The following is a 14,602-nucleotide window of genomic DNA, read 5'->3' as shown; positions in this document are numbered from 1 at the left end:
ACACTGCTGAGCAGTGTTCGAGCAATGGGCGAACAAGCGTACTGTAACCTACTTCCTTTGTTTTCGGATTGCATTTCCTTATGATTCTTCCATTGAATCTCAGTCTGGCATCTGCTTTACCGACGATCAACTTCATATGATCATTCCATTTTAAATCACTCCTAATGCGTACTCCCAGATAATTTATGCAATTAACTGCTTCCAGTTGGTGACCTGCTATATTGTAGCTAAATGATGAGGGATCTTTCTTTCTATGTATTCGCAGCACATTACACTTGTCCACATTGAGATTCAGTTGCCAATCCCTGCATCATGCGTCAATTCGTTGCAGTTCCCACTGCATTTCAGTACAATTTTCCATTGTTACAACCTCTCGATATACCACAGCATCAACCGCAAAAAGTCTCAGTGAACTTCCGATGTCATCCACAAGGTCATTTATGTATACTGTGAATAGCAGCGGTCCTACGACACTCCCCTGCGGCACACCTGAAATCACTCTTACTACGGAAGACTTCTCTCCATTGAGAATGACATGCTGCGTTCTGCTATCCAGGAACTTTTCAATCCGAGGCACAGGACTGAAATCTGCAGCAATTTGCGGAAGGGTTGCACTTCTGTCACGTTGAACGATTCTCTTCAGTCGCCGTTGGTCCCTTTCGTGCAGGACCTACTTCCGGCCGCAGTAATGTAAGAGATTTGATGTTTTACCTGATTCCTGATATTCACGGCACACTGATGGAGTGGTCCTGCTGGAAGATACACACTTCATCGCTCCCTCGACGATGCTACGCCCCACCGCTCGTGCGCGGACTATAGCACCACGTTCAGACTCACTTAAACCTTGACAACCTGCCACCGTAGCAGCAGTAAGCGGTCTAACAACTGCGCCCCCGCTGCAGAATATATTGGGGCATCAAGGCGTGCCCAGTCTGAAAATAGAAGCTCAAGCCATGCGGCTACGCCTTCAATAATAAAAATTGACATTAAACCAATAGCTTTTTTGGTTGTCTTGTTTTTTTCTGTTTTTAAATGATTTAAGAAGACTTGGTTGCATAAATTTTTTTTCATTTTTTAATTTTTTTTATTTCTTTTTAATTTTTTTTTCTTACTTTCTCTTTATTATTATTTTTTATTTTTTATATCTTTTTAATTTTTCTTTTTTCTTACTTTCTTTTTATTTTTATTTTTTATTTTTATTTCTTTTTAATTTTTCTTTTTTTCTTACTTTCTTTTTATTTTTATTTCTTATTTTTTTATTTCTATTTAATTTTTCTTTTTTCTTACTTTCTTTTTATTTTTATTTTTTATTTTTTTATATCTTTTTAATTTTTTCTTTTTCTTACTTTCTTTTTATTTTTATTTCTTATTTTTTTATAATTTTTTCTTTTTTCTTACTTTCTTTTTATTTTTATTTTTTTATTTCTTTTTAATTTTTCTTTTTTCTTACTTTCTTTTTATTTTTATTTTTTATATTTTATTTTTTATTTCTTTTTAATTTTTTCTTTTTTTACTTTCTTGTTATTTTTATTTTTTATTTTTTATGTCTTTTTAATTTTTTCTTTTTTCTTACTTTCTTTTTATTTTTATTTTTTTTTTTGGTTTCTTTTTAATTTTTCTTTTTTTCTTACTTTCTTTTTATTTTTATTTCTTATTTTTTTATTTCTTTTTAATTTTTTCTTTTTTCTTACTTTCTTTTTATTTTTATTTTTTATTTTTTATATCTTTTTAATTTTTTCTTTTTCTTACTTTCTTTTTATTTTTATTTTTTATTTTTTTATAATTTTTTCTTTTTTCTTATTTTCTTTTTATTTTTATTTTTTTATTTCTTTTTAATTTTTCTTTTTTCTTACTTTCTTTTTATTTTTATTTTTTAATTTTTTATTTCTTTTCAATTTTTTCTTTTTTCTTACTTTCTTGTTATTTTTATTTTTTATTTTTTATATCTTTTTAATTTCTTCTTTTTTCTTACATTCTTGTTATTTTTATTTTTTCTTTTTTTTTCTTTTTAATTTTTTCTTTTTTCTTACTTTCTTTTTATTTTTATTTTTTATTTTTTTATTTCTTTTTAATTTTTCTTTTTTCTTACTTTCTTTTTATTTTTATTTTTAATTTTTTATTTCTTTTTAATTTTTTCTGTTTCTTACTTTCTTTTTATTTTTATTTTTTATTTTTTTGTTTATTTTTTTCTCCCATTCGCTCACACATCACACCATATATAAATTGTAGACACTCATACATATTGCAGTTAACACATTCTCACACTCATTCATTCACCTTTTTTGTTATAAAATAGTAAAATAAATAAATAAAGACAACTGCGCCAGACACTTGTCGTCTTATATAGGCGCTGCCGACCGCAGTGCCTTATCCTGCCTGTTTACATATCTCCGTATCTGAATACGCATGCGTGTACCAGTTTCTTTGGGGCTTCAGTGTAGTTACGTGTAACAGGGGATGTAAAAATCGCAGAGTATCAAATATCGGATACGTAGGATAGTACAAGTGCCTGTGCCCTTTACAAGTATGATGCAGTGTTTTTTCCCAGGTTTGATACTAGTAACCTTCTCTACGGCAGGAATGCTCTTTTTTTCCAGTTCTACTCTCCTTTTTATGTTCGGCTAGCTCTGTCCGTCATTGGTTATTTTGCTGCCTAGGTAGCAGAATTCCTTAACATCATCTACTTCGTGACCATCAATCCCGACATTAAGTTTCTCGCTGTTCTCATTTCTGCTACTTCTCTACACATTCGTCTTTCTTCGATTTACTCTTAATCCATTTTTCTGTACTCATTCGATTGTTTATTCCATTCATCAGAGAATGTAATTATTGTTCACTTTCACTCAGGATAGCAATGTCATCAGCGGATCGTATCACTGATATCCTTTCACCTCGAATTTTAGTTCCACTCCTGAACCTTTGTTTTGTTTCCATCATTTATTCTTCGATGTGCAGATTGCACCCCTGTCTTACACCCTTTTTAATACGAGCCCTTCCTTTTTGGCCGTCCAATCTCATTATTCACTTTTGACTCTTGTACGTATCGTATGGTTCAAATGGCTCTGAGCACTATGGGACTTAACTTGTGACGTCATCAGTCCCCTAGAACTTAGAACTAATTAAACCTCACTAACCTAAGGACATCACACACATCCATGCCCGAGGCAGGATTCGAACCTGCGATCTCCGGTCGAAGTGGCCGAGCGGTTCTAGGCGCTTTAGTCTGGAACCGCGCGACCGCTACGGTCGCAGGTTCGAGTCCTGCCTCGGGCATGGATGTGTGTGATGTCCTTAGGTTAGTGAGGTTTAAGTAGTTCTAAGTTCTAGGGGACTGATGGCCTAAGATGTTAAGTCCCATAGTGCTCAGAGCCATTTGGACCATACATTGCCGATCGCTTTTTCCAGGTCGACAAATCCAATGAACGTGTCTTGATTTTTCTTCAGTCTTGCTTCCATTATCAACCGCAAAATCAGAATTGTCTGTCTGGTGCCTTTACCTTTCCTAATGCCATACTGATTGTCCTCTAACACATTCTCAATTTTCTTTTCCATTCTTCTTTGTATTATTCTTGTAAGCATCTTGGTTGCATGAGCTTTTAATCCGATTTTGCGATGATTCTCGCACTTGCCAGCTCTTGCCGTTTTCGGAATTGTGTGGATGATGCTTTTCCGAAAGTCAGATGGTACATCGTCAGACTCGTACATTCCACAGACCACCGTGCATGGTAGTTTTGTTGTCACTTCCCCCAACGATTTTAGAAATTCTGAGAGAATGTTACCTGTCCCTTCTGCCTTATTTGATATAAAGTTCTCAGAGGCTCTCTTAAATTCTCATTCTAATGTTAGATCCCCTATCTCTTCTAAATCGACCCCTGTTTCTTCTTCTATCACATCAGAGAAATGGAAATGTCGTGTGGCTAGGGCCTCCCGTCAGGTAGACCGTTCGCCTGGTGCAAGTCTTTCGATTTGACGCCACTTCGGCGACCTGCGCGTCGATGGGGATGAAATGATAATGATTAGGACAACACCCAGTCCCTGAGCGGAGAAAATCTCCGACCCAGCCGGGAATCGAACCCGGGCCCTTAGGATTGACAGTCTGTCACGCTGACCACTCAGCTACCGGGGCGGACACATCAGAGAAATCTTCCGCCCCACAGGGCCTTCACTGTAACCTTTCCACCTATCCGCTCTCTCCTCTGGATTTAAAAGAGGAATTCCCGTAGCACTCTTAATGTTACCACCCTTGCTTTAAATTTCACTGAAGGTTATTCTGACTTTCATATATGTTGAGTCACTCCTTCCGACAGTAATTTCTTTTCCAATCGCTTCATATTTTTCATGGAGCCTTTTCGTCTTACCTTCTCTGCACTTCCGATTTATTTCCTTCCTCAGTGACTTGTATTTCTGTATTCGTGAATTTCCCTCAACATCTTTGTACTTCCTCATTTCATCGATCAGCGGAAATATTTCTTCTGTTACCCATGGTTTCTATGCAGTTAACTTCTTTGTACCTATGTTTTCCTTCCCAACTTCTGTGATTGCCCTTTTTAGAGATGTCCATTCCTCTTCAAATTTATTGCCTACTGAGCTATTCCTATCTATAGCCTTAGAGAACTTCAAGTGTGTCTCGTCATCCTTAGTACTTCAGTACGCCGCTTCTTTCCGTATTGATTGTTCTTCACTAATCTCTTGAACTTCAACCTACTCTTCATCGCTTCTACATTGTTCCCTGTGTCTATGTCTGCTCTTGGGCACCCCTTACAATCCTGTATCTGATTTCGGAATTTCTGTCTGACCATGAAAAAATTTAAAGGAAATTTTCCCGGTGTCATCCAGTCTTTTCCAAGTATACCTCCTCCTATTGTGATACTTGAGCAGAGTATTCGCTGTTACTAGCTGAAATTTATTACATTACTCAGTTAGTCTTTCTCTCCTCTCATTCCTTATCCCAAGCCCATATTCTCTTGTAACCTTTTCTCCTACTCCTTCCCCTACAACTGCATTCCAGTTCCCCATGACTATTAGATTTTCATCTCCCTTTATGTACTGTATTACGCTTTCAATATCCTCATAGACTTTCTATATTTGCCGGCCGAAGTGGCCGTGCGGTTAAAGGCGCTGCAGTCTGGAACCGCAAGACCACTACGGTCGCAGGTTCGTATCCTGCCTCGGGCATGGATGTTTGTGACGTCCTTAGGTTAGTTAGGTTTAACTAGTTCTAGGTGACTAATGACCTCAGCAGTTGAGTCCCATAGTGCTCCGAGCCATTTTGAACTTTCTATATTTCATCTTCAGCTTGCGACGTCGGCATGTATATCTGAACTATTGTTGTCGATGTTGGTTTTCTGTCGGTTCTGACAAGAACAACCTTATCGCTGAACTGTTCACTGAAACACACTCTCTGCCCTTTCTTCCTATTGATAACGAATCGTACACCCGTTATACCATTTTCTGCTGCTGTTGGTATTACCGTATGCTCATCTGCCCAAAAATCCTTGTTTTCTTTCCTATTATAAGGGGCGTTCAAACAGAAACGAGCAGGAGGCATAATTACATAAACCAGTGCCTGTATTTTAGAAGCATTGACCCTGACTGTTGAGACACTTGCCCCACTGTGACACAAGGCGGTGAATGGCTGTCTCATAAAATTCCCGGGGATGCGATGTGAACCAGTTCTGCACGTACAGCTGGGCGTTGTCGTCCACACGAGTGCAGGAAAGGTTATGCTGACGTTCTTCTTTGACCAAGATGGCCCCCTTCCGATTCACTTCCTGCAGCACGGGACAGCAGTGAACGCCCAGCGTTACTCGCAAACCTCGACCACCCTCCTCCGAGCGATCAAATCAAAACGACCAGGCAATCTCACCTGTGGGGTCATTCTGCTCCACGACAATGCAAAAGCCTCACACGGCCAACACAGTCGCGACACTCCTGCAGAAATTCAAAGGGGGGGTTCTCGGCCACCCTCCATACAGTTCGGACCTCCCTCCCTGTGATTACGCCATTTTTGGTACCTTAAATAACTGAACAGTTATTACTGACTCGCACTGCGGAAAACGCAGAACAAAAAACGCTTTCTGTTGCCCCGAAACCATTTTTACTAGAACTGAAGTGGGAACCATTTAAAGCTCGAGAGTTGCCTCTTTCCAACAGTACGTTGTTCACGCACATATCTAAAACAACGTAAGTTTTTTTTTCGGATGATTCTTTTTGATACACCCTGTATATGTCCCCCAGTATTTCCTGTCCAGTTTTCTTATGTGAGCACGTGGAATAACTTCGGTGAGCTCTTGTTTCTATGGTGACATTATTTTCAGTTTATTAAGTGAGTAGTTATTTGCATTTTTTAAGTGAGCTTTTAGCTAGGAAAAATAGATTCCTATAAGTAATGGCTGACAGCTGTTTAGTTGTTAGTGTGATGTTGTTAAAGAGTGACCTTTGTAGTATTGGTGAGAACTCCCTTCCCCTGTCTCCTTTAAGTTTCTCTCTCTTCCCCTCCACCCCCCCCCCCCATCTCTGCCTGTCTTTTAAGTCTCCTGTAAGTATCTCTCCTCTTTCTGCCTACCTCCCTCTCTCTCCCTCTCTACTTCCCCCTCTGTCTCTCTCTCTTTCTCTCTCTCTCTCTCTCTCTCTCTCTCTCTATCTATCTATCTCTCTCAACTCTTCCCTCTTCCCTTTAAGTCTCTCTCTCTCTCTTTCTATCTGTCTCTAAATTCTCACCCTCTTTCTCTCTCTCTCTCTCAAAATCAACTCTTCCCTTTAAGTCTCTCTCTCTCTCTTTCTCTCTCTCAATTCTCTCCTTTAACCTTTAAGTCTGTATCTCTCTCCCTCTCTCTCTCTCTCTCTCTCTCTCTCTCAACTCTTCCCTTTAACTCTCTCTGTCTCTCTTTATCTCTGTCTCTCAATTCTCTCCTTTAAGTCTGTATCTCTCCCCCCCCCCCTCTCTCTCTCTCAACTCTTCCCTTTAAGTCTCTCTCTCTCTCTCTTTCTGTCACTCAGTTCTCTCCTTTAAGTCTGTATCTCTCTCCCTCTCTCTTCTCTCTCTGTCTCTTTACATAGCAGAAATCTGTTGACAGGTGGACACGCTGAAGTTGGCCATCGGCTACATCAACTTCCTGAGCGAGTTGGTGGCGTCGGACCGTGCGGGGGCGGCAGGAGGCGTCGGCGGCGGCGCCGGGGGTGGACTCGGCGGTGGCGGGTTGCGCGGCGTGGGCCACGGCCCGCTGCGCGATCAGCCCAAGAAGGTCATCCTCAGGGGTCCGTACACAGCCTGCTTCACTCTCACATGCAATAGTTTACATTCACCTGTCTCTGTTATCCCTTTCACTGCCAATTTAATCAACATAAACCGTGTGGTTCCAGACATCTTTTCAAGTCTCAAACATTTATGATGTATAAGGTTGTTTCTGTAAGAGCATGCAAAAGTTTAACAGGACATAGAGGATGGTCCACTGAACAATTTGAGGCAGGAAACCTGGGGTCGAGCCGAGCAGTCTGAGGCGATGCAGTCATGGACTGGGGCATGGAAGTGTGTGTTTGTCCTTAGGATAATTGAGGTTAAATAGTGTGTACGGTTAGGGACTGATGACCTTAGCAGTTAAGTGCCGTAGGATTTCACACACACACACGCACACACCTGTGGTCGAAGAAACCAGCTTAACGCGATAATAGAAATAAAATCACATTACTGTGTACATCTTAGTTAACATTAGTTACAGTTAACTGCAAATACTATCACTGACACAATTAATGCACCATTTGCACTGTATCTTAAGAAACATGCTGAAACTGACGGTCATCAACCTAAGTGCAAGCATGACATCGGCGAACAGAATTCTGACGCACCCTGACAAAAATCCCTGGTGTGCTTCGAGTCACGTCACACGCAGTACAATTCTGGCATCTCTACTGACCCTACGACTTATCTTAGAAAATAGATTAAGGAAAGGCAAACGTACGTTTCTAGCATTTGTAGAGAAAGCTTTTGACAATGTTGATCGGAATACTCTCTTTCAAATTCTAAAGGTGGCAGGGGTAAAATACAGGGAGCGAAAGGCTATTTACAATTTGTATAGAAACCAGATGGCAGTTATAAAAGTCGAGGGGCATGAAAGGGAAGCAGCGGTTGGGAAGGGAGTGAAACAGGGTTGTAGCCTCTCCCCGATGTTATTCAGTCTGCATATTGAGCATGCAGTAAAGGAAACAAAAGAAAAGTTCGGAGTAGGTATTAAAATCCATGGAGAAGAAATAAAAACTTTGAGGTTCGCCGATGACATTGTAATTCTGTCAGAGACAGCAGAGGACTTGGAAGAGCAGTTGAACGGAATTGACAGTCTCTTGAAAGGAGGGTATAAGATAAACATGAACAAAAGCAAAACGAGGATAATGGAATGCAGTAGAATTAAGTCGGGTGATGCTGAGGGAATTATATTAGCAAATGAGAAAGTTAAAGTAGTAAAGGAGTTTTGCTATTTGGGGAGCAAAATAACTGATGATGGTCCAAGTAGAGAGGATATAAAATGTAGACTGGCAATGGCAAGGAAAGCGTTTCTGAAGAAGAGAAATTTGTTAACACCGAGTATTGATTTAAGTGTCAGGAAGTCATTTCTGAAAGTATTTGTATGGAGTGTAGCCATGTATGGAAGTGAAACATGGACGGTAAATAGTTTGGACAAGAAGAGAATAGAAGCCTTTGAAATGTGGTGCTACAGAAGAATGCTAAAGATTAGATGCGTAGATCACATAACTAATGAAGTATTGAATAGAACTGGGGAGAAGAGGAGTTTGTGGCACAACTTGACAAGAAGAAGGGATCGGTTGGTAGGACATGTTCTGAGGCATCAAGGGATCACAAATTTAGCTTTGGAGGGCAGCGTGGAGGGTAAAAATCGTAGAGGGAGACCAAGAGATGAATACACTAAGCAGATTCAGAAGGATGTAGGCGGCAGTAGGTACTGGGAGATGAAGAAGCTTGCACAGGATAGAGTAGCGTGGAGAGCTGCATCAAACCAGCCTCAGGACTGAAGACAACAACAACAACAACAGTTCCATCTCTGCATCCACTGGATACTTCAGGTATCCTCACAGGTCAGGAAGTGGAATAGGACCTGCCGTTCCAATCCAGCCACCAGGAAATACAGCACTGAGATGGATGCGGACATCTGCACTGAAGGGACGCGGTGTTGCGTCCACATCTTCTCACCAACAGCCAAGGCTACGGTCTCCAACAACTCAGGTAGAACTCTCTGCACGAACCCCAAGTAGAGGTGGCGATACAGGTAGAGGACATAGCCCAATGCGTTTGTCGCCTACAATGCCGGGTCAGATATTGACACCAAAACGTACTTGACCGTGTGACCCTACGACAGCGTGAAGCTTTCCCTTATCCCACACACGGTAATTCCTGCTGTTCGAAATACCGTCACGATCAAATGAGGCCTCGTCGGTTGAAAGTCGCGAGCTGTATATGTTCTTATCTCGAGTTTTCTGCTGAAAATATCTTGCTACTACTCTTGTTAACTTTACTATTACAGAGATCGCCTAAAATCTTATTTTATTTTTATTGGTCCTGTGCGCAACAGATAACTTACTTGGTATTTCTGCTGCCACTGCTTGATCTGCTGCATTCCATTATTTAACAAAAACATAAAAAAACCCTAATATTTGTGCTGAGTGCATGTTCTGTATGGCGGCTCCTGCCGTTGCTGCTGCTGCTGCTGCTTACTACAACTACATATAATTCAAGAAAAAGGGTTTGGTCAAATCTAAACTCGATAAATGATAACCCAAACAGAAAACTATATTCCGAAAGTGATTCTTTCTCGTTCAGTTAACAAAACGCTAGAAGCTCTTTGAACAATCGCTTCGTATGTAAATCTGCCTCCAGTGGCATTAGAGCAATATTACAAATTAATCAAACTCTTGAGACACACTGAAATACTTCTCAATTGAATACATAGTGAAACAGTTCACTGACAATTACAAAAAAAAAAAAACAATGACAAAAATCAATACTTAATCTAACAATGGTTTCCCTTAAGAATTCAACTCCTATCATTTTCAAAATTACCGTCTGCTGCTACGCACATACACAAACCCTTTTCTTTAAATTAATAAGCGCGCTGCAAATTATAAAAAATATCAACCAAATACCAAATCCTGTGTCGCTGCTGGCGGACACGGCAATGCGGCAGCTCGGCGACGACCGCTCGCCCAACACACGTGCGCACCAAAGCAGGCGGGCTCCTACACATCGCTTCACAATACAAAACGTACTTGAAAACATCTTCCTGGCAGTCACTGTTAAAGTTCGCATTTTATAAGCTGACGACAATATTCGTCTTTCCAGTATGACGTCCACGACTTGACTTTCTCAAGGTCCGACTCTAACGAATTAACAACTAACTAGGAATTAGACTTGGCCACTGTTTCTATGTTTCGATACAGTGTATCGATACGTGGAACTGTTTCAGTGTTTCGGAACGGCTGTGGTTCACTGTTTCGAAACAGTGGTGTTTCATTCCGCCCCTGTCTCGGATAACCGCACCAGATTCGATCTCGAGCCAGACACAGAAACTGTATCGTTGTTTCCAAATAAGGCTGTTTCAGTCCACCTGTGCTTGGAGCGGACTAATTCTATCGAAACAGTGATGTTTCATTCCGCTCTGTCTCGGACGAGATTCGGGCTCGGCACAGGTACTGAAACACAACATAACACTTCATGAAACATTTTCTAGGGTGTCGCAATCTTTATGACAAGCAATAGCATGAAGCTTAAGATATCCGAAAATAAAGCTTAGTTTCTAGCTGACTGTCCTATTACGAAATGGTGTAACATCCGCTTTATAAACACTAACCAAACAATAAAACAATGCATACTATTCACATTCAAAATAATAAATATGTGAAAATCATTCGAATAAATTACACTTTTTTATAACATACGCTTCTCTTTTCATGTACAGTAACCACATTAAGAAACGCAAGTAAGCCTACAACATTTTGAATAAAAAAAGGCGCAGAGTGACAATTATTAGACATATACATAAATTTGATGTAGGTATAATTGCAAGCAATCTGTTTGACATATCACTGATAGTGTAATGGTGAACGGCAAGGGCTGGCAAGCATGGTGAATTTATAGCAATGGTTCGAAACACCTTGAAATACAAAATTTTTTTCTGTTATATTTTGTTATTTATTCGAATTATTTGGTGTTATTTGTGAGTCTATAGTCACTGTGCCTATTATCCACAATGATTCCCTTTGTGTGCATGGAAATTAGCAGGATGGGTATATTACCCATACTAACGGAATGTGGGAATCCCAGTAGCGTATCCGTAGTTTCTGCAGTTTGCTCCCACCTCCAGTTCCGTTCGCGGTGGTTCTTCTGTCTTCAGCTATGGCTGTCCTCAGTCAATGGAAAAGTGTGAAAGCCACACGACACGAAAGCAGCGGATTTGCTGCAGGAAATACGAAACTGCCAAGACGCCCAAGTGTAGCGCTCTCGCACCTCATTTGTGTTTATATGGGCATACTTATACAGTAGACATTCAAGATGATGAAGTGTGTAGGTTTATTAGATTACAAAACACAAACTGTTTCACTGTTTCGAAACACCGTATCGAAACATTACATTATACTGTTTCATTTGTTTCGAAACAGTTACGTGTTTCCAGTTTGCCCATCTCTACTACACTGGCTTCTAAACTGCGCCCGCATCTCGTGGTCGTGCGGTAGCGTTATCGCTTCCCACGCCCGGGTTCCCGGGTTCGATTCCCGGCGGCGTCAGGGATTTTCTCTGCCTCGTGATGGCTGGGTGTTGTGTGCTGTCCTTAGGTTAGTTAGGTTTAAGTAGTTCTAAGTTCTAGGGGACTGATGACCAAAGATGTTAAGTCCCATAGTGCTCAGAGCCATTCTAAACTGCCAGTAATTAATCCGTGCGCTGCGAAGCGCGACAACAGTATGTTAGATTCCAGAGCTTGTGTATGCGCACTGTAGCCAACCTTAACATCCTAAGAGAGTATTGCCAACTCTCGCGGTAAACAGTAAGATTGAAACACAAATCTCGTCTGCCAATTCACTGTTGGAGCAGCGGCTGACGCAATGCCTCCCTTGGTGCAATGTCAGTCACGGACACTGCACGGACTCGTTTTGGATGATACGGGTGTGTGACTGTTGTTCGTGGAGTACCCGCCACACGCTGGTACGTGCGGTACCCATCTCGCGTGCAGTACGGCGAGTACTTGCAGTGGCGTCCGCTGCAACACGTCCCCCCATCTCCTCTTCAGAACTGAGTGTGCGAATAAACCTCATGTCGTCACGTCCTCCGTGTCTTCTTTCCAATGAACCAGTCTCCCGCATTCGTCGATCGAGACAAATAAACACTTGCCGTGACGGACGGTGCCTGTTAGTAAACCGTTCCCTGTACAGCCTTTCATAAGCGGGAGCACTGCACAATGTACTTCCTCATATACAAGGAGCATGTAACTTAATTCTGCGAAACTTCGCTGGTACTGCTCCATCGTACAGTACTGTACGTCTCTGAATAGCGCTAACAAGGGAACCTCCGCATCGAACCCCCCCCCCCCCCCCAGATTTAGTTATAAGTTGGCACAGTGGATAGGCCTTGAAAAACTGAACACAGATCAATCGAGGAAACAGGAAGAAGTTGTGTCGAACTACGAAAAAAAAATAAGCAAAATATACAAAGTGAGTAGTCCATGAGCAAGATAGGCAACATAACAGGAGGACATAAGCTCAGGAGCACCGTGGTCCCGAGGTTAGCGTGAGCAGCTGTGGAACGAGAGGTCCTTGGTTCAAGTCTTCCCTCGAGTGAGAAGTTTAATTTTTTTTTATTTTCAGACAATTATCAAAGTTCAGGCACTCACACATAATCAACTTCGCTCTCCAAAATTCCAGGACATGTTCACATTTGCTTGGACATATGCAGGGTTTGACGGTCTACGCACGGAAAAATTTGAAAACGTTAAAAACATATGTTTTGACAGAGCACAGGGAAAACTGTGCGACTGTGAAACTGTTGCGTTCGTTTGATGCAGTTTATGTGACAAACTCTTATGTTTGTATCACTTTTTTGGGAGTGATTATCACATCCACAAGAAAACCTAAATCGGGGAAGGTAGACGAATCTTTTTACCCATTCGCCAAGTGTACAAGTTACGTGGGTCGACAACATATTCCTGTCATGTGACGCACATGCCGTCACCACTGTGCTATAGAATATATCAGACGTGTTTTCCTGTCGAGGAATCGGTTGACCTATGACCTTGCGATCAAATGTTTTCGGTTCCCATTGGAGAGGCACGTCCTTTCGTCTACTAATCGCACGGTTTTGCGGTGCGGTCGCAAAACACAGACACTAAACTTACTACAGTGAACAGAGACGTCAATGAACGAACGGACAGGCCATAACTTTAGGAAAATAAAGAAAGAAAAATTTTTCACTCAAAGGAAGACTTGAACCAACGACCTCTCGTACCGCAGTTGCTCACGCTATACACGGGACCACGGTGTTTATCAGCTCACAATTTCCTGTGATGTTGCCTATGTTGGACATGGACTACTCAGTTTGTATATTTTGCTTATTTTTTTCATAGTTCCACACAACTTCTTCCTGTTTTCTCAATTGATCTGTGTTCAGTTTTTCAAGGCCTATCCACTGTGCCAACTTATAACTAAATCTGAGGGGGGTGCGATGCGGAGGTTCCCTTGTAAGTAATAAATGGGTCCGTCGCTGATTCATAGCACATTCTGTCTTGGGACAATGTAAATGGGATACAACAGAGCCACTATATGGGCAAGTGAAGTAAACAAAACCTCCATCTCGACTTTCTACTAATCGGGCTCGTCATCCGCGTTTCCTTTAAGGAAATAAAGAATTTACGTGTAAATAAACTTGCACGAATGTAAGCGTGAATAACGTGTGAAAACAGTAATGCTAGAGAAAGCGGAAGACATGTTTACTTGCACATGTCCTTAAGCTGGCTTCTCCGACCCCAGTTCCCCCACCTCAAATTGTTCAGTGGAGCATTCTCTACGTCCTGTCACATTTTTGCACGGTCTTACGGAAACGCCGCGTATATGCAGACAGAAGTGACAATGTAAATTTGTATCTAGACCAGGGGTCAGACCACTTAAACACATTTGTTGCTGTGAACACTTAAACATTACGTTCTTTACCTACAGTATGCTGGGTTCTATTTTACTGTGGAATAATGTAAACACGCAAGGCTTAAGTGTTAATACTAACAAATGTGCTTAAGTCATAAATAGATGTTTCGTTATGTTTCCTTTCGGATTGTTACCTAATAATTGTACTGCGACACGCCTAACTCCATTCCTCAGGCAGAAGTGGATGATGTGCACTGAAATCGTCGGAGAACGGAAACGGTACGTTTCCGGACATTGGCTGGTCTCCAAAATATTGTGTACTCACACCGCGGTACATGTCATAAAAGTTTGTAACGGGAATTTTCTAACACTCCGTATGTCGGCTGATTTTTTTTTTTGTTTTTGAGAGGTGCAGCCCCTCCGCGGTCACATCGGAATGATGGTCACCACAGGTCTGCTGCCATCTCTT

The 14,602-nt window shown here is 41.2% G+C and overlaps 1 protein-coding gene across 1 annotated transcript in view; it reads left to right on the top strand.

The window, feature by feature from the left end:
• The window catches only part of LOC126426408 (pancreas transcription factor 1 subunit alpha-like), a gene marked incomplete at its 5' end in the record, with an annotated part of 115,067 nt that overhangs the window by 4,227 nt on the left and 96,238 nt on the right, over nucleotides 1-14,602 (top strand). Inside the window, one exon of the mRNA XM_050088326.1 lies at nucleotides 7,077-7,257. Coding sequence (XP_049944283.1) covers nucleotides 7,077-7,257 — 181 coding nt within the window. The remainder of the gene's footprint in view (nucleotides 1-7,076; nucleotides 7,258-14,602) is intronic.

Source organism: Schistocerca serialis, chromosome 11, assembly GCF_023864345.2.
Source record: "Schistocerca serialis cubense isolate TAMUIC-IGC-003099 chromosome 11, iqSchSeri2.2, whole genome shotgun sequence".
Lineage (NCBI taxonomy): Eukaryota > Metazoa > Arthropoda > Insecta > Orthoptera > Acrididae > Schistocerca > Schistocerca serialis.
Note: the sequence above shows the minus strand (reverse complement) of the source record. Positions and strands in the feature narration are given on the sequence as shown.